We start from the raw sequence: 24326 nt of genomic DNA, 5'->3' as shown, positions 1-24326 counted from the left end.
TAATGCCGAGCAGATGATGGGGCTACACTGGCTTCTGGAGACATATTAGAAAAATGAGATGCATTACACAGCAGATAATCGCCAGGATGTGTTACGCTAACAACATATGTTTGATAGCGCTGCATTTAGCTTAATGATGCTTTACAGTACTTATTTGTCACTACTAGCCAGTAATTATTGCAACTGGTCTGGTTCATTCATTATTTCCCCACATCTGTCTCTTGGTGAATGTGACACATTGTGAAGGCCTGTGAGCTCTGGCAGCGGCTCGTCAGCCTGCGCTCTCATCCCAGAGCAGCTCTCCTGATTACTGACAGCCAAACGGTAATGAGAGCTGATTCCAGACTAAAGGTCACCTCACTATTCTCACCAAATATCCTAAATGACTGCTTCTACTGTCCTGCAAATGAGAAATCCCAATAATTGATTGAGACGATCCAAAGTGGAAGCAAATCCATTATTAATTCATGTTTCCAAATGATGAACCGAAAGTGGAGCTGCTGGTTTTCTACAAGAAATACCTCTGCTGTGGAGTTAATGTAACTAATGCAAACATCTAAAATCTCATGGTTACATTAATAAAATCCCAGTGCGATTATACTCAGTTTGCTTCAGCCTGATCGGACATGCCTTCAGTCTCTAGAGGCTTCTGGACGTCCAGTATTTCAGTAAATTGTGGCACCGGCTTAAAATTTATTGTTGTCTTGACACGACACATTTCCAGCACTGTACTAAAAATAAATGGGACATTAGGGCAAAAGAGACGGTGAAATTTATTATGGATTCAGAGGTGCTTGGGTGGGGTGGGGTTGTTCGCATTTCTGAATGTGAAATCATGATGAACAGGTAATAAAGATAGAGTGAAGCTAATACGGATTTCATGAAAAACACAAATATGAAATATGTAGAACTCCGTCCATCCATCATCTTTGGTACTGCTCCGTCCAACTTACTGTGCCTGACACAGTCACACACACGCAGAGACAGTTTGACCTTGGAGGACAATTCCCACGTGCACAGGGAGAACATGCTCACTCCACATGGAGAGGTCTAAACTGTAGTCAGACAGAAATGTTGCAGTATCAGTACTTTTTTCTTCATTTAAAATAATCTAACTACTAGAAAAGTCAGGGCTCCTGTTGTATAGTCCCATCTCCTGCAGAATGCTCACGTCTCCTACAGAAAAGTCGTATCGTCTCTAAAATAGTCTCTCCTCATGTGGAACCAGCTCCCAGGTTCAGTTAGGAAGGCTGACACAGTCTCTACTTTTAGGGTTCGGCTGAAGACTTTTCCCTTTAATGAGACTTACAGTCCGGACGGGTTCAGGACACCTGGACCATTTTCTGGTGAAGCTGCTACAGACTGCTGAGAGACCTAAACTCAGCTTCACCCTCCAGGGTCACTATCACACGTCTCACGGCACCATCAAGTCTGGTTCTGCAGGTTTCTCCTCCTCAGTGTCTGGTTCTGCAGGTTTCTTCTCCTCTGAGTCTGGTTCTGCAGGTTTCTCCTCCTCTGAGTCTGGTTCTGCAGGTTTCTTCTCCTCTGAGTCTGGTTCTGCAGGTTTCTCCTCCTCTGAGTCTGGTTCTGCAGGTTTCTCCTGAGAGTCTGGTTCTGCAGGTTTCTCCTGAGAGTCTGGTTCTGCAGGTTTCTCCTCCTCTGAGTCTGGTTCTGCAGGTTTCTCCTGAGAGTCTGGTTCTGCAGGTTTCTTCTCCTCTGAGTCTGGTTCTGCAGGTTTCTCCTGAGAGTCTGGTTCTGCAGGTTTCTCCTCCTCTGAGTCTGGTTCTGCAGGTTTCTCCTGAGAGTCTGGTTCTGCAGGTGTCTCCTCCTCAGAGTCTGGTTCTGCAGGTTCCTTCCTGTTTAAAGGCAGTTGTCCTTTCCACTGTCTCCTCTGCTTGCTCACGTGGAATTGTTGGTTTCTCTGTAAAAGTGCCTTCAAAATACTGCATCATATTAACTACTAGATGAAGAAAATGTAAAACACTTAATCTTCACTACAGTCGTCTTCTTGAATCATCTGCTCTCTCTTTTCATAGTCAATTCTCCTTGTGACCAGTCAGGCTTCTTCTAGTACTCCTGATAGTTTGTTCTCCTTTTGAATCAACACATCGTTTGAATATCTTTTAAAGGGGACATATCATGCTAAATCCACTTTTTTAGCCCTTAAATGCATTTTGTTGTATATTTAGAGTGTTTAGAAGTACAGAAAAGTTCAAAGTAGTCTCTTCAGGTGCTCCGTTGATATCTTTATATTCTGTTTTGGTCATATTTTGCGATCGGTTTCGATTTTTCTATTCTCTATTACGTTTTTTGAACAATGACGTCACAGTATTCTCAGCGGAACTGCCAAATTAGGACATCGACATTTTGAGCAATCCGCCATTTTTGTTTCTCGCTACGATTTTGTAGTCCAAGCGAAGTTACGAGAGGATAAGTCGAAATGTTCGGTTGTTGGATGTAGTAACCCACAAGCTTCGTTACACCGTCTCCCAGCATCAGAACCTTTTCCAAGTGCCTGGTTGAGTTTTATTTTTCACAGAAATGTACCCACATCTGTGGGTAAGGTCATTTTTGTGTGCGCGAATCACTTTAAGGACGACTGCTTCAGCAACCTCCGCCAGTATAAAGAAGGATTTGCCGAAAGACTTGGTCTGATTGAGCGGTCAGTTCCTTCTATCTATGGAGACGACGAACAGAGCACTTCGGTAAGCTGTATATAACGCTAAAAAGTGTGATGATAAGACGTCCCTGTCATTGTTTTGTTAGCATTAGCAGTTGCACCGTCTTCATATGTTAGCGCTGTGTGCTCGTTTTAGATTATAATGTAACTTCTGTGTTAAATAGTCGTTGTAATACAGGCAGTATTGTAGTAGTGGGCATGGATGGAGAAGTTAGTGTAAATATAGTAACACACCATTGCGTTACATCCATATGAAGACGTTGTTCTGCAGCTGCATCATCGTCATTTTCATCTCGCTCCGCCGGGTCCGACTCTGGCTCCAACATGTATGGCTGGATGGACAAATCTTCCCTTGTTGACATTTTGTAAATAATGTGTGAATATAAAGTTTCTGCGCCGCTAGATAATTGTATCTGTTCTATCAAACTACAAAGATGGCCGAACAGGGTGGCGTTGAACCGAGTGTCACCTCTGCAACCTGGAGAGGAGGCGGGGTATGAAGTGTCTCATTTGCATTTGAAGAGACCGCCCCAAAACGAGTTGCTCTCAGAAGCACATCAGAAAAGGGGTTGAAAAGGGGCCTGTGGAGCTCTAATAATGAGGAATTCAGACCCAAGCATTGCAGTTCCGCTTTATATAGACCACAACTGTATGATTTATATGTAAAAAGGAAGGATTTAAAAGCATGATATGTCTCCTTTAATAGTCTTGTTTCACGTAGAATAGTCATGTATCCTCTCTCTGCTCATTTCTTTTCTCCTCTCAAACAGTTTGGTTTGGTCTACAATAGCCTCATCTCCAGACAAGTCTGGTTTCTCTTTGTGTTGTTTGGTCTTCTCTAGAATAAACTAATATTTAACAGATCATCTTGTGCTGTAGAGAATAGACATGTTTAATTTCCTCCAGTCCAGTAATATCCTGATCTAGTGTCCTGTCATCAAGTAGTCCAGAATAGTCTTGTCTAGTCCACCTGGTTCTTCACTATGAATCAGCTCTTTGGTTGCGTTTCCATTTTGCTTTCCAAGTCTGTCGTATTGAAATGTCATATTTAGTATTTCAGAACAGTGGACCTGCTGCAATGACAAATGAAACATTGGTTGTTCCTGTGGAGGTAGAAGCAGGCCTGCTCTTTGCTCCCTCCAAGACATTACACAGTATATTATCTGCAGCTTTAACCATTAGCCTAAAGGTACTCCATTTCCACTGCAACATTATGGGAGCGATTTCCAAAGTAGATAAACTGTTGATAGGCCAAGATCTCAACTGTAATTACATCATGTTTTATAGTACATAATCCCTGAGAAAATGATGAGAAGCGGGATGAAAGTGTGCATCAATCAAATGTAACAAACCCAATTATTGTCAGCCCTCCCTCCTTTTCCTCGCTGCTCACAGCCATCACACATCTCCCCATGACTCAATCCTGATATGGCAATTACAGCTGCGGAGAGTCTTTGCTAATAACTGCAATCCAATCACTTCACAGCACGCACGGAAGGAAAGAAGGCCCACGATAAATAATGACAACCCGCAATTTGCTTGATATTGTTATTTTTATGCTTGCCTCTTCAATAACAGGATCATAAGTGGCTTTAATTTAGCTTGCCTCTACCCCACCCGCCCCGCAACACACACACACACACACACACACACACACACACACACACACACACACACACACACACACACGCACACACACACACGCACACACACGCACACACACACACACACACACACACACTCTGGATCTATCATGTAGACTGTAGGATACAAATTGATAAAAAAGCAACGCCACATATTTCCTTGTTAAAATGTCATATTAATATTACAAGTACTATAAAGCCTCGTTAGTGTATGGGTGTAGGGGGTGATTCTGAAATGAATTTAACTGAAAAGTGGACCTTCTTCATGTTCCTTCCTTGATGTTCGTTCCTTCTCTGACTTCGTAATCAGGGAACTTCTAAAATCCAAACATGAATTAAACAATATAATTAACAAGACAGAGGACATACTCCATAGACTCAGACGTCAACTTGGAATTTGGTAATAAAAACAGTCAACTCAACTCAACAACCAACAGACAAATCAATCATTACATCAAATAAAAACTCGTGAGAAAATGTAACACAGAACCTACTTCAAATAAATTGCACATTTACATCTTACTACCCAAAGCTTTTGTCTCCAGATCACATCATCACCCCAGGAAAAGGAGGGGAGTTCTGATGAGTGTCTCCCAAACAAAACTAACAAAAACACAACCAGGTTTCTAGAAATCAACAGTGCAAGCAAATCACAATCGAGCCAATTTGATAAAGTTTCGTGGGACAAGCTGCCATCCTGCCCGGGACACTCTGATGTGTTAAACCTTCAAGAAGTGATGGAACAAGTTGAGAAAAGTTCTACAGCAGAGCTGTCAAATTCATTTCAGTTCAGGAGCCACCACAGCCACATTTCATCTTGACTGATAAAATATTACCATAGTAATCTTTTTGTCTAGTTTTTTTTCAAAAACCAAATATTAGTACTGAAAATTTGGCAAATGATTTGAATAGATAAACAGCATTAATGAATGAAGGCAGAAGTCAGAGGCAAAAAAACACAGAAATCAAGAAAAAACATGACCAAAAACAAGAAAATGGACAAAGTGCTCCTGATGGAAACTACAGATAGAATAACTTATATAGTGCTTTTTAGCTGACAACAGCCCCAAAGCACTTTACATAGCTCATCACATTCACACACCATTGGAGGCTGCAGCCGTGCAAGGCACTGTCACTCCAATGGGTTCAGTGTCTTTCCCAATGAAACTTCAGCATGGAGAGATGGGAATTGAACATGCAACCTTCCAATTGGGAGACAACCGCTCTAACCAACCGAGCTATGCCACCCCTGAATAGAACAATGTCTATACTCTCACTCAGGGGTATGAGAAAGAGCACCGTTATCATGAAGAACAAACTTTAGGTCAGAAGACTTGTTTTTCTATTTTGTGTTTGTATTTATCGTAAATCTTATTGTCATCCTGTTTTTACCTCAATTCAAGCAGAGGCATAGATTATTCAGGTTTTCAAATGAAGACCTTTCCGGAGGACACCTAATGCTGAATAAGTTAGTATTATTGCAAATATCTGCCAGTGCAAATGTTTTAAATGTACATCTTCCTGACATTCGGTTTGAATTCTTCGGTTCTGACAGCACTGGCAAGAAACACAATGTGCCTGATAAATTGCTCGGCAGGAGGCAGAGCCGTAAAGCATGAAATCTTATTGGACAATCAATCAGTCAATTTTCACTGCCTGAGCCTGCTTCCCTCAAATTGGCGTCCTCCACCGTGGTGAAGTCAACTGGCAATTTGGGAGTGCAGTGCTTTGGGGTACTCTACTTCAATTGAGTCGGAGCGATGCATCCCTAGAAAGTGCTCTAAAAAGAAAGGGCAGCTCAGGCAAACCACTGAAGGATTTTTCAAGAGGAAAAGCTTAAAAATAATGACATCTTTGGAGAGAGTCTGTTATGGCTGAGAGCTGTTCTAGCCCTCTATAATTGGTCCCACATAAAGCACCATTACAATTTGATTTGACTATAAACAGACATTCTGAGCTGTGGAATTTGATTTGCATGTTGGTCCAAAATGGCACAGAGAGGTAAGTGAATTTTTTCTCATGGAGAAGAAAGTATTCAGATTCATAATTTACGTACAGTCATGACACAAAAACAGAGAGAACCCTCCGTTAAAGAAGTGAACGTCCTCCTGCTTCGCAAAACTCTTGGCAGAAACTAGTTACAGCCTTTTATTCTACAATACTGTAAAGAACGGTATCACTATGAATTAACTGTGTGTGTGTGTGTGTGTGTGTGTGTGTGTGTGTGTGTGTGTGTGTGTGTGTGTGTGTGTGTGTGTGTGTGTGTGTGTGTGTGTGTGTGTGTGTGTGTGTGTGTGTGTGTGTGTGTGTGTGTGTGTGTGTGAATAAATACATACACTGAATGCAGGTTTGATTTTACTTCTATAATTTTCAGTATTTCCATACAGTCAATATTGATAATTGCTGTTAAATTTACAAAAATAAGACACTTCAAAGTAGATATATATCTTTAACCAGTTTTTACTTTCCTATCATAATGTTTAATTATTATTAATGATGAAAAATACCTCAAACAGCTTATCAGGATGGACATGTGTTAGCGTGATAACATTTATTCTCTGACTGATTTCCACTGAGCTGACGAAGGGTTGCAGCTTGAGCTTCTGCTTTTAGTGAAAGATAAAGTTTTCTTTTCAAACAATTTTATCTGTTTAATCACCTGAAAACTAGTTGTCAGATGAATAGGGGCATTTTGAAGTATACATTCTTTAAAATAATTTAAGAAGAGAAAAATGTAATTTTTATCAATTGAAGGTTTGATGAGATGCATGAGGGTGTGCTGCTTATATTTGCTCAGAGTTGTAAAACTTGCCCCCCCACAGTCCATAGACAAGCTTGTTTGGTTCACTGTTGTTTGAAACTAAAACTGCATAACATATCACAAATCAATCGTTTTCCCAGTATGAACATGTATACTATACATATCACAAAAAAAAAACTGAATGAACTGAAATAAGTTATGTTTCCAAACACTGTGCATTCAAGCTCTGCATTCAAAATGAAAGAAATGTGAGAATAAATGTGATTACCGAATGAAAATAATGCAATGTATTCAAATGTTTGCTTTTATCTTAAATGACATTGTTATCATAATACTAAACAAAATGATCTAATTTTGCACGTTGATATATTACAGTCCTAATTTAAGCTGTTTGTGATTATTTGTCTCTTTACTGTTTGTTTGCCCGTGATTGGCTCTCAGCCTTTCTGAGTGACACCCTGACCTCTGATTGGATGGATGGATGGATGGATGGATGGATGGATGGATGGATGGATGGATGGATGGATGGATGGATGGATGGATGGATGTCGGTACATATTATAAAGGCATGCTTTCTTCCATATCACTTCCCAATGAGACTTTTGTCTGAGTCCATGCAGTCACAGGTTCCTTACCAGGACATACAACACACAGTACAATGTCAAAAACCAAAGACTCCACTTGTTGTGCGCTATGATTTTGGCCTTTGTTTACTGAGTGATTTATTTGAAGGTAATGAGTCACTGAGGATTTACACCAGTCACCCATAGGACCTTATTAGCCATTTCTATTCTGCTTTAGTGTTGTGAGTATTACTGAAATATTCACACAAAAAGATCACAAAGGTAATTGCCAGACAACAGCCCTGGTGTTTTGAAGACCTTGAGGCAGTTGCCTGCTTTGCTCACTTGTTAATCCAGCGATAACAAGATTCTGATGCTGGGGAGCAAATCAATTCAGTTATTCATCAGAGGGCACGACAATACTCTCTATTGGATAGAGAATATTTTCAGCCTCTATGACTTCAACACATTTCCAAGTCACTCGTGTATAGACAGCCACAATTAAGTATAACACAAGAAACAACCTCCATTATATAGACGATGTCCCGTATCAAAGTCCCATTTATGATGGTGGTAAAAGAAAAAGTATGGAAGCCTAGAAAAGTGTGGCTGGAAAAGAAAACCACCCAACAGACTTCCTGGAAAGACACATACCAGTATGGTGGAGACAACGAGGGATCGGTTGGACAGGGAATCGGACACGTTGGTTGTCTTTCCCTTCTGGTTGTCGGTCATGTTTAAGCCACTCGGAGGGTCCCAGGTACCAATCTGTAAAACAAAATACATGTTGGTTAAGTCACTTAGTTCTACTTTAAGAACAAAAAGAGCCATGAGTCTGAGCCAGCTGAATCAAGTCGGATGCATCATACTGAATGTCCACTATTAGTCTCACTTTCTCCTCCGCTGAGAATTCATTTCAAAACTAACATCAGTCTTTTTCATTTGGAGCTCATCTGAAGGAGATGAAATAGTTTTACTCATAAGGCAATGTTTTAATTTCTCCTGTTTGTGTTAAAACTTGCCCATTGTGAGAAGAGAAACCACCATAATCAAGTAGAGAATCATGGAATTATATAATTTTGCAGGCTTCAGTCTAAAGAAAGCAACAACCATTTGAAATGCATGTAGAATAAATATGCACTAGTATTGTAGAGGCTGTGTCGGGTTAGCGCTCTCACCTTATTCAAGACTGTCCCAGGTTGGAATAATAATTGTGGCAGAGGGCCTTTCTGTGTGGGATTTACATGTTCTTGTTGTGAATTTAAGTTTAATTTCAACGGTGTGTTGTGACGTTAGCAAACCACAGACAATCCTCAATTGTGCCCGATCATCTCACCGCAGGTGGGCCATGAATCACTGCAGCCCCCAGGAGGAGGAGAGCTGCTCACAGTAACAGTAGAGGCCTTCAAACGAAGGTCTTAACTCCTCAACTCCTCTCCTGACCAGCCACGAAGCTCAGAGCTTCCCTGGGAACCAGAGGCCAGAACCCAGCGTCACACCTCAACCAGGGAAGACCAACCAGAGGCCAGAACCCAGCGTCACACCTCAACCAGGGAAGACCAACCAGAGGCCAGAACCCAGCGTCACACCTCAACCAGGGAAGACCAACCAGAGGCCAGAACCCAGCGTCACACCTCAACCAGGGAAGACCAACCAGTTTCCTCAGGAAAGAATCCTGGAAAACTCAGAACCTTGTTCTGCTTTTCCCTCAACAAGCAGGAAAAGCATCACAGAGCAAGTGACCAGCTCTCAGGTCTGAAAGGAAACAACCAGGACGCTGCAAAGACTCTCCTGAATCACCAGCTTCTGCTTCTCCTCCTCCTTCTCCTTCTTCTTCTCCTCCTCCTGCAGAGCGCAGCCATCCTGAGTTAGCAGGAGGTGCTAACTGCTACAGGAGCCAGCAGCTTCTCTCCAGCCTGGACAACAACCAAACTCAACAACCAAACTCAACAACCAAACTCAACAACCAAACTCAACAACCAAACTCAACAACCAAACTCAACAACCAAACTCAACAACAACCAAACTTGGCAACAACCGGACTCCTTCTTCAGAGACATTAAGGAAGCAGAGAGAGAGAGGGAGGGAGGGGGGGGGGGGGGTGAAAGAATGAGTGAAAGAGAAGTGAGAGGGAGAGAGAAAAGAGTGAGAGAAAGGGGACAGAGAGAGAGAGAGAGAGACAGCAAGAGAGAGGGGGGAGCGAGAGTGAGAGGGAGGGAGAGATAGAGAAAGAGAGAGAGAGAGAGAGAGAAACAGACAGACAGACAGACAGACAGACAGCGCAAGAGAGGTTGAGATTTCAAATATGTCACATGACCTCCTAATGTTTTTTCAGAAACGCCCTACTCTGGACTGTTTCCCTCGTTATTTTACACATATGGACGTACAAATACGGCAGTAAGAGACCGATCTTCTGTTATATTTTCCACTATCAGTTTGTCCAGCAGCACTCGGTCCTCCTCCGGCTAATACAGGACAACGAAAATGACCGATGTTTTTCAATTCATCCACAAATGTTTTTTTGCCTTTTATATTTGAAGGGATACGGAGCTTCTATGCAGCTAAACACACGGTACCTGTTGAGAGCCAGTGTTCACAAAATGTTAATGCTCGGCAGTGTGGACGCACACATCCTTATTGGGAATGTTATAGTCATTAATGTGGATGGGCCATACAGTAAAATTTGTTAATGCCTGATTGTTGGAAAAAAAGCGAGACAAAACATCACAGCATATGTGCTGTCTAATAGTGGCGTGCCAAAATATTGATACTACAATATATCGCAATATTTCATCTCGCCGTACGTTATCGATACACTCGTGCCAAATTCATATTTAAACAATAAACATACAGCCGTTCTGAACAGATTCTCTCACAAAAACCTGCTACAGTTTTGATTTACAGAATCACTACTTCAACCCTCCACATGATGGCGCTTGGCATGAGAGTGGGTGCTGCGGTAGCTATTAGAAAGGAAATTTAAAAAAGAAGTACAGGAGGAAAATGTCTCAAGGCGGAGGATTAGCAAACAGCAGAGAAAAACACGTGACATTTCCAGTCTAAAATGTAGGCAATGGAGCAACACTTCATAAAGAGTTCACAATCTGCAAGAACTGTCTCACAAAGGGAAGTACACCAGCAACACAACGGACATGCATAGCCACCTTGTCCGTGGAGGAGAAGACGGTTAGCGACGCTAATGCTAATGTTTCTGAAAGCCAGCCTACAATCAACACCGTATTTAAAACAAAGCTTCCTTCTGCATCCCCCAGGGCTGCCGGTATTACTAAGTTCATCACTTGCCTTATTTGTAAAGATCTAAGACCATATAGTGTCATAGAAAATGATAGTTTCCGCCGAATGCTACATACACTGAACCGAGGTATGACATACCCTGCCTAATACACTGACTGAAATGTTAATTTTTTATATGCAGAATTTTCCAGTTTTCATAAAACAAGTTCATTCTGCTTGTTAAGCAGCACTGATATGTGTCCATGTTGACAGAGAAGTTGATAATACTCGCACTGAAATGAGTATTTTCTGCCTTCATTTTGTTTTTAATGATTTTATGTTAATTTGCACAGACAGACATTATTTTGGTGAAGCATTATTTTGTATCAGTCTTCCCTTAAAGACGTATACATAACACAAGGATTTTGGATTAGTTATGGTCAATGTGTGTTAAGAAGAGCCACTGTGCAGTACACACTTTAACTGGGCCGTCATTCCTGTGAAATTAATTGACGATGTTTTGTCATTCCTGTGAAATGGATTCAGTGCAGTCAATAATCCAGAATTTCTTCAGTGACACAGATGTATCGTGGATGAAAGTTCTTGCAATATATTGATTATCGCAGAATCGCTGTATCGTGATATTATCATTATCGTGGGCAAAATACGGTGACAGTATCGTATGGCGAGGTACCTGGTGATACCCAGCCCTACCGTCTAATAGTAAAAAGCAAAAATTGAAATGTATTAGTTTGAAATTTGTTTTGTGTAACACGAAACCAAGGGGGAAAACGGGTCACAGAACACGAATGAATAGATTAAGTTAGGTAACTGTTCGATGAACTGCTGTGAGACTTGGTGAAGAAGTAAGATGTTGAAGTACATTCTTGGACCCACTGGCAGCCGGTGCAAAGACTGAGGCTCAGCTGTAATGTGATCCAGCCTGTGTGTTGGTGAGAACTCTGGCTGCAGCACTCTGACAGATTCTTTTTACTGAGACCTGGAAACACACCATCACAAACATCTAGCCTGCTGAAAATAAATGTATGAACAGGCTTCTCTAAGTTAATATAGAGATAATATATATGGAGATACTCTGTTTTTCCCCAAAACCCTCAATATGATAACTTTGACCGTGGATTTCTATCACATGGTACGAATATTTCCATTGTCAATGTGTCTTCTTTCTATACTGTGCTGTAGCATATTTGACATGCGCTTGGCAACCACAAATACACACAGTGCAGATATATTCCATACTCAGACTAACAACAACTTTCCATCCCAGTAGAGAAAGACGTACAGAACCCCGAGGACACAGCTGACAGCTATGTGAACCCTCAGCACTTACTTTCAGAGGGAGCACTTCCTCCTAGAGTCCCAGCGAACAGTAGTAGAGATGATCTGGGATCCGGATTGGCCCCATTGGCCTGACGGGGGGGGGGGGGGGGGGGGTGAAGAGGGGAGGAGAAGGGGGCACTGAAGAGGACGGCGAAGATATGAGATTATGCCTCAAGGTTTCTCTTGTCCTCTCTCAGCTCTCCTTCAAGCACCCCTCCCGCTGAACACTCCAACCAACCCCTCTGCTCTGAGCATCACTCCAAGCCACCAAAAACACTCCATCTCACGCCGCCACCAGCCGCACATGCTACTCAAAGCAGCGCGGATGCCCCCACGCGAGGGGCCTCGGATAAGCTTTGTAATTGCAAATCAAGTCTTTAATTCAAGCTTCATGACGCTGGAGGGCTTCTGAAGGGTTTTTTATTAATGGAGTAAATTATTCATGGAGGTGCAGGCACACAGACCAGAGGTCAGGAGCTGCTGAGAGCCAGGCCCCGGTGAGGATGCACAAGTGTGAAGTGTTTCTCAGTTGCAGGCAAGATTATTGTTTGTTTCGGCAGAGTTAGCGGGTTCTCCACCCGCTGATAATCTCATGAATCTTAAATTGAGTGCCATGCGCTGGAGAGATGCCATTCCTGGATAAAGAGGTGCGCCTATTCATATGAGAACTCAAGCACAGCTGGGGCGTGTATACTGTGACAGGAATGGACAGGCCAGGGATTTGACAGAGGTTTACGGTGTGTCAGGAGCTCATCCAGGCAGCTTAGGAAGCCCGGTCTGTTTGGGTGGATACCATGTCAGCTAAATGGCGTTAGCGTGGAAGTTTCCTCCGTGTAGATTCAATTTATGATGTGCTACTTATCTAAACCATGGTCATGTGGTGGTTTTCTGTGTTCTTGGGTTGATCGCTTCAGACTGCATGTTGGGCTCTGTGTGTTGTGAACATGCTAATCAGCTTGGGAGGGCAGCTTGGCTAGATCTTGCTGTGCGCATCTATATCGAGCTCCAAAACTCTTTCTCCATCATGGGAAGCAAATAAGTATAGGATGAGGAACGCAATTTATAAATCTGATGTGTGAGTTGGGTTGCAAACCACATCCTACTGACATGTTCAGTGAAGAGCTGTCTATTTCCATAGTGGTATGAATCGCGGTTCGTATTCTAGTTTTATGGTCCAGATCAGTAGTTTAATAGTTGAGACTCTCCCTGATAGCATCCGATGCATCATCAGTCCATGTGGATGTCGGGTTCTCTCCATTTTCTTCACGTTTACAGTGTTTTGTTCTCCGCACACACGTCTGTGTAGTTTCATTACAAAATCAAGTAACAGCACCCTCCAGTGGCCCGGCAGACTAACTACATCGTTGTCTCTGTATCCGCTGCTGCAGTGGAAACACACTTTTTTTGGGGGGGCGGATTCGGTGTTGTCACGTGAAACGTTGTCGTGTAAACAGGACTTAAGATTGAACTGTTTGAAAACGCTCGGGCTTTGTCTCCGTGTAGAAAGCAGAAATGCTGCTACTGCGTATGCATTTAGATATGATTTATACAAACGATGAATACTATTCCCAGAACTCTGCTCTTGTTACATGTGGAAAGCTGCTCTGTTGTTTACTTTTACATTTTGCATTAAATCAGGGGTGTCAAACATAAGGCCCGTGGGCCAAAACCACAAAGCAAATTGCAAGAACTTTAAGGAACACATAGATTGTATTACACATTTTTTAACAGTAGCGGACACAACACAACACTGAGACCCCAGAAGTTGTTCTGCCTGCTCTGTCCTAGAAGTAGGACGGGTCAATGCAGAAAAAGGAAATTCCCCAAGTGGGTTAATAAAGTATGACTGGTTAGTTAAATCCACTGCATGCAATTTGCGTCATTCATTCTGTTTGTGTAGACTGGAGGAACAATCGTTGTTGCCTTGATTGCTTTGCAGTTCACTTTGACTATTTTCCTTCTTCCATTGGTGGAGCTCCTCCCACGAGCTTACCCTGTCCGATGGTCTTATTGGTAACTGACACAACACATTTTCAACAGCAGCTACTTGACTTTATGCCTTCATTCTTCATTCCACTAAGTTTTTGCAGTTTATTGAGGGTTCTGACTAAAATAACATGAAACAGCTTGAGCTCCTGGCAAGCTTTAAAATCAATCTGCGTGTTGTTATCTGAATGGATCTGATGTCTTCTGTCACCAGCTATTTGTGTCGCATAAAATGTCAAATTCACTCAAAAAGCTCAGACTAAAATCCTCCTTCACATTCAATCTGACGCTTCTTGAGTAGCATGGGGACATGGCTGCAATCAGAACCGGGATATATGTCACCAGCTGTGGTCTTGTTAAGGAAACATTAACTCTTTATAGTACCAACATGTAAAAATGTGAGAATATAAGAAGAATATATATGCTGGAGAAAGGAAGTTAATATTAGCCTTTTTCTCTTGATGGAAAAACCAGTCCGATTTTCCACTAGTTTGATCAAAATAAACGTGTAACAAAGTGTATGCACCAATATGAGCTTCACAACTTCTATGATATCTGAAGACTAAAGCTGCTGAACTATTCAGTGACAAAACTTCAGTGTCACAACCACAAAGCTTCCACCAAATTTGTGAAGAAGATTTCACACCATCCACCAACTAAAACAAAAACTACCAGAGGCCTTGTTTACACGGCAACGTTTCAAGTGAATGGCGAGTACACGGATACTTGTACGGTGACTGTCAACTGTAAAACGACCAAGTCCAGCAGAAAATGGACTGGGAGACGAGGAAACATTGTTCTGATTGTCCATCTACTGAGCATGTGCAGAAGAACTAGTTAATATGGCCGTAGGGTGGATTCCCACAACTTTTATGACTATAAGAGATGATTTAACAGATTCTGGAGCTATAAAACATGTTAAAACCTCAAAATGAAGACTATGCATATTGTAGACTTTTGTAATTGGTTTTGGTATATTTACCCAAACTGTAGCTTGTTTTAATGCAAGAACAACAAGTTGTTATTAGTTTGAACCCTCTGGACAATATTAGTGGTTCTAAAGCTAGCCTTATACATTTCTGTCATTTTGGTAGGTTTAGTCATTTCAACACTTTTAGCAACTATCCCCATTTCAGTTTTTTAAGATGTTTCAACCATTTTACTAATTCTACATTTTTAAGGTTTTTCATTTAAAAAAAAAAATCTTTCATCATCCATTGTTAACTGTTTGAGCAGTCTTCACTAGTTTACAGTGTGAAATAGAGTGAGATTTGCACATTTAATGAAAACTGAAGTATTTTCTCCTTCTTAGGGGTTCTTCAGGGTTAACTGGCTGAGAGGTGATGTTGGAAACTTCTAGCAGCTGCAGTGAAAGGGAACATGCAGGCTTCAGCTATACATAACCTATTAATTCAAATTGAAGTGTCATGCTTGTCAACTCGAGTTTCTGCTGTGAAACAAGATATTAAAATATTAATTCACATGCTATTTATTGTAAGCTGCTGTCATCCAGTACAGAAGCACTGAACGTGGCTCCAGAGGCAAAAGTTGCAGACTGCTGATCTGCATACCTCCATACCTCCATACCTCCATCCGTACAATGCTATCTTCAGTGGGAAACCTTTCATGTTTCTGTCAGAGGACTGAGTTAGCTAAACCTTCCTACAGTCAACAGGAGTTTAGTTACATAGCGACACCTCTTCAAATGAGACAACAGCTTTGGATACGGACTAAAAAGCTCAGTGAACAGGAAGGAAAGAGACAACAGCTCTGCAATCCTTTCAGTTATGACAAAAGTGATGAAGATGCTTGAAGGTTTATTGATCGAATAATCATATAAATATAGAGAAAAAGTGGTGATGTTGCTGTATTGTGCTACTTGAGCAGACTATTCTAAACAATGGACTTCACAGACGTATGTCACGTCATGCAATACGACACAACATGATCTCAGGACTCTTTGTCACACGTTGACAAATCTAATGACAAGTTATCCAGCGCAGTGACAGGAATTGTTTGAGGACCGAGTCTTAAGACATCCTTCATATGCATATTGTGTCTTGATCTGAACTGAGACTCATTTCAATGCGCTATCAAATGTACAATTAATTAAATCTGTCTTCAACATGCTCATTAAAAGTCTATTTCAATTCGGCTTGTCAAAATGCAGACTAGGTGTCATTTTGAATAAAAAAATCCATAATTTAAATGTGACATTTGAGTGCGGCCCGGCGGCTCGGGGTGTTTCACTAATACATAGTCCTGAATTTCAATCTGGCTCTTTGTTACATGTCACAAACTCTCATTTTATACCTGAACTTCATAACAAAAGGTAAAATCAGCCTTGAACATTTATTTTAAATTGATGTTAAACTTTCAGTGAAGTTCCTCAGAGGCTGCCAGCAGCCGGTTTGATCCTCCTGCACTCCCTGGATGGATGATTCCAATTTATTTTCATTTACAGAATATTGCTCTTAACAAGGCTTTGTGGCTGCAACACAAATCTCCTGGCAACCAGGTCAGCGAGGTGCTTCAGAGGAATGGCTGTGCACAGGCAATGGCCATGAAAAACTGCACTGTGTCAGGGTAAACTTTGTTGGATTTAACCCTCCTCTAACCTCTGAAACGTTGCTGGGCGGAATCCAGCTGCGTGGCCTCAAAAACACCAGTCTAGAGATGTGAGGCCACTGCAGACTGCTGAGTCTCAAAAAAGTGATGAAATCCTTTATAACCAGACCAAGTCGTCTAAAGCTACGATCTATACCAGGGAATCTGTCAAATCTATATTGGTACACTTTTCTGCATAGACTGAAACTCCTCTCAACAAGGTCCATACATTTCTTTTTGACTGTAATGCCAGTATTGTCAGAAGCTGTGTTTACATCATCACTTTCTGATTGAATTCTTTCCCACTGATAGATCAGATTGCCCCGTTTATATAAATGATGAATACATTCATCAGATTGATGTGCAGGCAATATATCCTCCCATTCAGTCGGTGGATCAGGAGTGAGCAGGACACAACAGTTTTCGCTTGCATCAAACTGTCATTTTTTTCAAAACAGCACGCATGAAAAGTCACATTGCTACGTTATGAACCAGACATACAGTACATCCAGTTCAGTACAAACCACTTACATGGACTCTGATTGGATCATAAAGAGGGTTTCACCACAATACCAATTTCATTTAGTACAAAATCCCCTCATACCACTATTTTTTAGTAATGAGACAATATATATTTGTCTTTGTGAACAATCAGGAACTTTCCAGTAAGAACAGAAAACACCAACCATGTGAAAGACAAACCTTCTCAAGCCCCTCCTCCTTCAGACTGATGACATCGAGGTCGAAGTCTGTTCTCAGGCCGTTGGTCCGGTTAAAAGTAATCCTCCCGGTCAGGCCGTCCCAATGAGCCTTAAGAGAGAGTCACAGGCAGAGAACATCAAAGAAGTTATTATCCGTTACTATCAGCTTCTTAAACGTGTTTTCAGTGTTTCAGGAAAAGCAGTAAGTCATGAGAGGTTTGCAGTTGTTCCTTTATTTCCACACAGTCTCTGTTTGCACAGTCTTCAAGGTGCTTCCACACTCTGAGTCTGCATTGGGAACAGTGGGGAAGCAATTACCCAATCTTTACAGATATTTAGGGTTGTGATAGCATACAATGTAGCATGAAAGTGGCTCAGAGCGGGGAAGGCTTTTTGCTCAGGCACGGCGAATCATCAGAGCGCCGCTGCAGCAGGAAGCCGGGGACTTCAGGGCCTATCTTTAGTTGGATGAGTGGGAGTCGCAGATCTGAAAGTTACTCACTCTGCTGCTCCAAAGCATTTGTCATGCTGCTTTGACTCAGTGTCTGAGTGCCTCTCCATTGACAGCAGTGCTATTCACAGATACAAGGATATGCTACTCCACTGGAGATTATCATGAATTACGATTAGCAAGTGCGGAGGGAATGTCTGTCAAACCAACTTGCATGTCGGGTCAAACTCTTCAGGGATATAACTACATAAGAATCTATATCTGCTGCACTAGATATGCTGGTTATTTGTTTATTATCTGTCACACTTGATCTTCTGCTATGAACTAAAGCATTTAAATTAAGACAAAGAAAATCCAGCATTATTCCCCATGACGAGTACGAGTACTAAACTTCAGCAACTTGCCGATACAGAGTACTGAGACAAGTACTTATTAAATGCCATGAAGCATTAATTGATACTTCATAAGCCAAAAGGTATGCAAAACTATGCGTTGCCATGAACCACGTCCTGTGTGAAGGCTCCAGTAATGAAGGGCAGCGTGTAGTGTAGACTGTAGACTGAGCTCTACTGTTAATGAGTGTATCAATCATGTTTAGCATGGAGCATTACTGGTCTGTGCACCCTGAAACCCTTTAGCATGTAGCATGTAGCGTGTAGCATGTAGCATGTTTTAGGGCTGAACGATTTTGGAAAATAATCTAATTGCGATTTTTCCCCTCAATATTGCGATTTAATATGCGATTATTCTTTTAAGGTCCTCTTCTCATGTATTTTTCAACAAACACAAGCAAGAAATCAATCTAAATTATAATAAACAATATCAGATTTATTATACATAAATTGTTCTTTCTTATAGGCGAGGCTTATGTTAAGATAAAGTCAAATGAAGCATGTATTAATATGAAAGACAGTTTATTTATCTTCTACTTCAATTACAATTGTAAACCTACTAAGTACTGTGACTTGCAGTCTAGTAAGCGTTCACCACAACAAGCTAAGCACTTGTCCATTGTGCTGATCAAAGCCCTAAACCAGGCTGGGTCACTATACTAATGCAGGGCTGGACATTAAGGATCAAACTATTTTTGTTCTATTTGGACAATGTGGGGGTCTGCGTGACGTCATCATCTCATAATAAACTAGTTCTATCTTTAAAACCTCAGAATCACTTTATTGATTCCTGGGGAAATTATTTAGCAACGCAGCACAAACAGCAGTGTTTCCAGCTCGAACACAACACAGATTATTGGGACTATCTTTTAGGGAGTTTAGTGCGGAGTAGGACACAGCTTCACGGAGGTGTGAATCGCCTGCTCCAGCGGAGGAGCTGCTGTTCATTGTTTTAATGCCGCGGTCAGTGCTGTTCTCCTCGGAGAGCTGGAGTTTTAAAACGGTGACGTCTGTTGACAAAGCAACCGCCTCGCTGTACAACTGCTTTGCTAACATCCTTGTTGCCACGTTGCTTTGCTAACATCCACGTTGCTGTGTTGCTTTGTGGTGTTTTGAGTGTAAAATCCATCCAAACAGCAACATGTTGCCATGAAAAGTTGGATAGCACAGTGCTACTTCCCTAGCCTGCTCGCTGGCTGCAAACTGTGGAATGGATTTCCTGACTCATTCCTCCTGGTCTCATTGAGACCCGCCTCCCTTCAGGAAATCCAGTCCACAGTTTGCAGCCAGCGAGCAGAGCAGCAGCAGGGAGACACTGCAGTCATTTCAGCAACAGTGAAGCAGACGAGGATCATGGATCAGAAATCTCTGCAGGTTGGATCGGAAATTTCCAATCCGTGATATCGGAACCCGATCCCGGATGGGACCGGCTCCATCCCTAAAGACCACCAGCCCGTTTGGGCAAGGTGGGCAGATGATTCACTTGCCTGAGCAAAGCTTTTACCAGCCCCGGACGGTCAGACAGTCCTTAATGTCCAGCCGATTAAATGGGCATCATATCTTTCGCTTTGAACTCCATTATGGCCGGAGTTATTTCCACCTGCCGTTTCCAATTATGTTCATAAGGAGTAATACTGCTGCTCTGCTCCGCTCGCTCACGACGTTTATGTGGGCGCATGACACGAGCAGGACACCAAAGGTGTCACGTGACCAGATCACGTGAGCAGTTAAATCGCAGCCCTTGCGATTACAAAATCCCGTTTTATCATATTGCGATATTATCGCAAATGCAATTAATCATTCAGCCCTAGCATGTGTCATGTAGCATGTAGCATGTAGCACTTAGCATTTAGTATGTAGCATTTGGCATGTAGGATGTGACATGTAGCATGTGGCATGTAGCACTTAGCATTTAGTATGTAGCATGTGGCATGTAGCATGTGGCATGTAGCACTTAGCATTTAGCATGTGTCATGTAGCATGTGTCATGTAGCATGCGACCAGTAGCATGAAGCATGTAGCACTGCTCAGAATAGCAGTTAAACTAATAAGTGACATTGAGCTAACTCTACTGGTCCAAATGTCTCTGCTGTTTAAGTTGCTGGTGACGAAGTTGCTGGTGACGAAGTTGCTGGTGATGTATGAACTATCTTTCTCCTCCTCTTGACATTTTGTCAGAAAATATGTTCCAGTCTTATTTATTGTCATTCTCATGATCTTGTCTACTTGCTGCTGACGGATGACGCCTCATAATACTCACTTAGTTGTATTGGGGAGCTTTTCCAAAAGAAGTACTCCGTGCAGTTTTGGATCCGATAGCCGGTACTGGAATTGGTACCACGAGTTTTAACTTATTCATATTTGTTATTTTGCTTTTATTTTGTATTTAATTCATTTATCTTATTGATTGTGTTTTATTCAATACTTTCTTTTAACTCTTTGCTTTAACCCAGCGAGCTGTAGCCTTTCAGCAGCCTTGGGCTGCCGGGGCAGAGTGCCACTGCTTGGCTGGTCATCCAGCTCAGACCGCCGTCTTCAGGACAATTCTCGTTGAATGCTGAAGGTCATTCTTGTTGGGAAAAGCATTTTCGAACCTAAGACGATGAAAACTCTCAGCACAGCGTATTACCAGTTGGCTGTTTGCTGCTCCAGGCAGAGTCTTACTTCACTTTAAAATCAGACCTATCTGCCCTGCATGGGTATCATATCATCTCTCCTTTGTGCTGTGATGAAAAAGGGCATGTCAAGGAAAAAAAACAACCTCGCTACAGATGAGGATGTTGAGAAAAAACAGGATGTAAAAGCTTAAACATGAAGCTCAGCATCCTGTTGTGTCACAGGCTCAGGGTGACCTTGACTTGAGAGCGGCTGACTTCACTCCAGCAAGTCAAAGATAAATTCTGCACACAAGGTTTATGTTTTTTTTTTTTCCTTTTGCTTCCTGTACCCAACAGCAGAACCCCCGAAAAGCAATTGTTGGATACGCACAGCTGAGTGACCCCGTGGTTCAAGTGCTGAAAAACGAGCGGCTGCAGAGCTTCTGATCAAAGCAGAGAGCAATGAATAGCTAATGCACAGCAGTGAGTCACTGGCTGACCTCAGGAGGTTCTCATGAAGGTTTCACACAACAAAGCAGGAACATTATTCATTTCTGCTAAAAGGGAGTTAGGGGAACTGTAAACTGAAACCTTTACATGGAGCCGTTGTTTTGCTTGTGAAAAATTCCAAGATGCTTTAGCTTTTTTAAGCTGCAAAATAATGTGGATGCATATGATGACATAAGGCAACAACAGAATGAAAACAGAGTGGAGGAGGAGATCGGGGTGGGGGGATGGGTTGATAACAGATCTATTGAAGTCACTTCATATGTTTTAATTTATTTAGGTGTATTTTCTATTTTCACTTCAGTTTTGTCAAGCTGTTAGCATCAAATTTATTATTATTGTTTTTTAAATTTTTTTTTAGATGTATCGAAAGAGGCACCGGCGGCATTTAATCCCACAGCAAAGCTGTGAAGGCAACACAAAGCATGTTGGATTGTTGTGTTGAGATGTTCAGCGAGGAATTCACTGACAGGTTATATAATGTAGAGCGAAGTCGGAGCAGCAGGAATTCTCCTATTGAGCACGTCAGCTGCAGTGAGGAGGCGGAGCATTTCAAGCTATAATGTCTGGAATCTGGTCCAAAGGTGTTTGGTAGACATAGAGACTCGGATTGACAGTGGACGACTAAGTTCCTCGTCAGTAATCTTACTGCATGTGTAAGTAGAACAAGTAGACAGAAGTAACTGTCAGATCCCAGAGTAATTGTTGTGTACAGCACCAACTCGCAGCTTCACATGCGACTACACAGTTTTCTTTTCAGTTTCCTAGCATTTCCTTGGTTATGTCGTTTGTTTTCAAAATGTTGCTGCCGAACATGAAACTGCCCGAGGCAGCAGTTCTTTCAGTTTTAGTTTTTTTTTTTCTTTTTCTTTTTAAGTGGACCGGACCTGACATTTGTTCTGTGCACAGAAAGTCAGATCGATCTATGGCCATGCTTCAGTAAAATAGTTGAAAGGTATGGTCGCTGCATTTAGAGGTGCTGTATGACCCTAAGTGATGGAGAGACGTCACGATGTGACTCCAGTCAAGATCCCGGAGGAGAGTTCACCTCAGAGACCGTGTCACTGACGACTGTGCAGCCCCTCAAGGATCGGAACAAGTGTTGCCAGTGACTCTTCTAACTGCTGGCATCCTCCTGTGTGACTCAGAGGCTTAGAGAGCTTCCAGTCAGCGCACAAAAAGAAAGCCGCCGCCCCCCACCCCCCCCCAAAAGCAGCAGATGGAGACACGGTGGAGAGAAGAGAGGAAGTGATGGGAGGGCCACAAAGAAGAGATGAGATTTGCATGGTGAAAAAACTGTGTGCTTAATATAAATACATCCAAATCTGTGTGGTTCACTCTGTGCTTGTCAGCTCTCTCACTCTCTATGCACTTTAATTCTTCGCAGTCTTCCCATGATCTCTGCAAACTAAAGTGGACTAGAGGGTTTGAGAGCCCTAAATATAGATTTCCTAATCTCCAGGTCCTTTCCGCACACAGAGAGCTATGGATTAGATGCTCCAGCTCCACCAATGCTGCAAACCAAAGGGCAATTACCCCAAATTTAGCAAATGCTGTGTTTTTTGTTTCTGCATGGGCGATTACTGCTGAAATACAAAGAGCCGGCTCAAGATGGCCACCCCTTTTGGGGGGAGTTTATATGTGCATAGGCTGGAAAAATGATTTCCATATCAATAAATACACATAAATCATTTATATTTATTCATGTTCGTCTTCTTAGCTGCCTCAGCCTTATTTACATTCTGGCTCTGTCTGCTTCCCTGAGAGCATGTGTTCTCTGTGTGAAGGCGCCCACGTATGTTGAGGAGGGTAGACAAGATGGGGGTGGCGGTGGGGATGGAGGTGGGGGTGGAGGTGGGGGTGGAGGGGCAGGTAGACGCACATCTACCTCTTTGATGAGGGCCATGAAGCGGTTCCCGAAGCGCCAGGGCTTGTGTCTGTTGCACTGTAATGAGCTGACGGTGATCTGCTGAGACTGCTGCACAGCCACGGCCACCACGTGCACGGCATCGTACATCAGCGCGGCGTCCGTCTGCAACGAGTCATTTAAAAAGAGAAAGAGAGAGACAGAGGGAGGCTGGGTTAGGAGGGGAGGAAGAAACAGAACGTCATTAACATGGAACACAGCATGCGACAGATGAGCGCCACCCAACAGCGGAGATCTGTGCACAATCAGAGAAATATCAATTATCCTGATGGCTGCATCAAAGCTACGCATCTAAAGTCAGATGTATGATTCTGCGTCTTTCATGCTACAGACACCAGCATGAATATTTGATGACGCCTGTGTAGATTATGATTATGTACTGACGAGAGCAGCAGCAACATTAGTATGTGTTTAAAAGTGAATGTGTGGATGGTCGAAAAATGGGAGATTTGTTATGTATCTGCAGAGATTTGGAGGTGAAGTAAGGTTCTGGTCCCACAGTGTTTTGTTACTTTACTGATGAACATATACGTAGTGACAGGTAAAGGATTCATTTAGGTGTGAAAAAATGCTGCAAAGGGAGATGACAGTCAAAGATGTTAACACTTCACTCTCACAGAATAACTCCATAAACAGTGAAGGCATTTCATTACTTGGCTGTTGGAAATCGTTATTATCAGGCTGTAGCAATGATTCTTCAAAAGTCTTCAGTTGAGTACTGAGGGGATCGAGCAGGAGAGATTAGATTTCTTAATAACCAGGCTCCGTCATATCTTAAAGAGCTGTTAGTCCAATATCATCGCTGCAGAAGACTTTGTTCTCAGAGTGCTGCTTCGTGGAGCTCCCTGGACTTTCTTAAAGGACATTAGGAGGCCGAGCTTTGAACCACCGAGGTCCTATGTTGTGGAACCAGATCAGAGTTTCAGATTAAAAGAC

General features: G+C 42.3%; 1 protein-coding gene across 2 annotated transcripts in view; it reads right to left on the bottom strand.

The window, feature by feature from the left end:
- grik2 (glutamate receptor, ionotropic, kainate 2) overlaps positions 1–24326 on the bottom strand; it is a gene marked incomplete at both ends in the record, with an annotated part of 369944 nt that overhangs the window by 136106 nt on the left and 209512 nt on the right. For both annotated transcript variants that reach the window (XM_080472373.1, XM_080472374.1), the window contains 3 exons: positions 8302–8415; positions 17518–17625; positions 23352–23495. In XM_080472373.1, coding sequence (XP_080328499.1) covers positions 8302–8415; positions 17518–17625; positions 23352–23495 — 366 coding nt within the window. The remainder of the gene's footprint in view (positions 1–8301; positions 8416–17517; positions 17626–23351; positions 23496–24326) is intronic.

This window comes from Lipophrys pholis (assembly GCF_963383615.2).
Source record: "Lipophrys pholis genome assembly, chromosome: 9".
Taxonomy (NCBI): domain Eukaryota; kingdom Metazoa; phylum Chordata; class Actinopteri; order Blenniiformes; family Blenniidae; genus Lipophrys; species Lipophrys pholis.
Note: the sequence above shows the minus strand (reverse complement) of the source record. Positions and strands in the feature narration are given on the sequence as shown.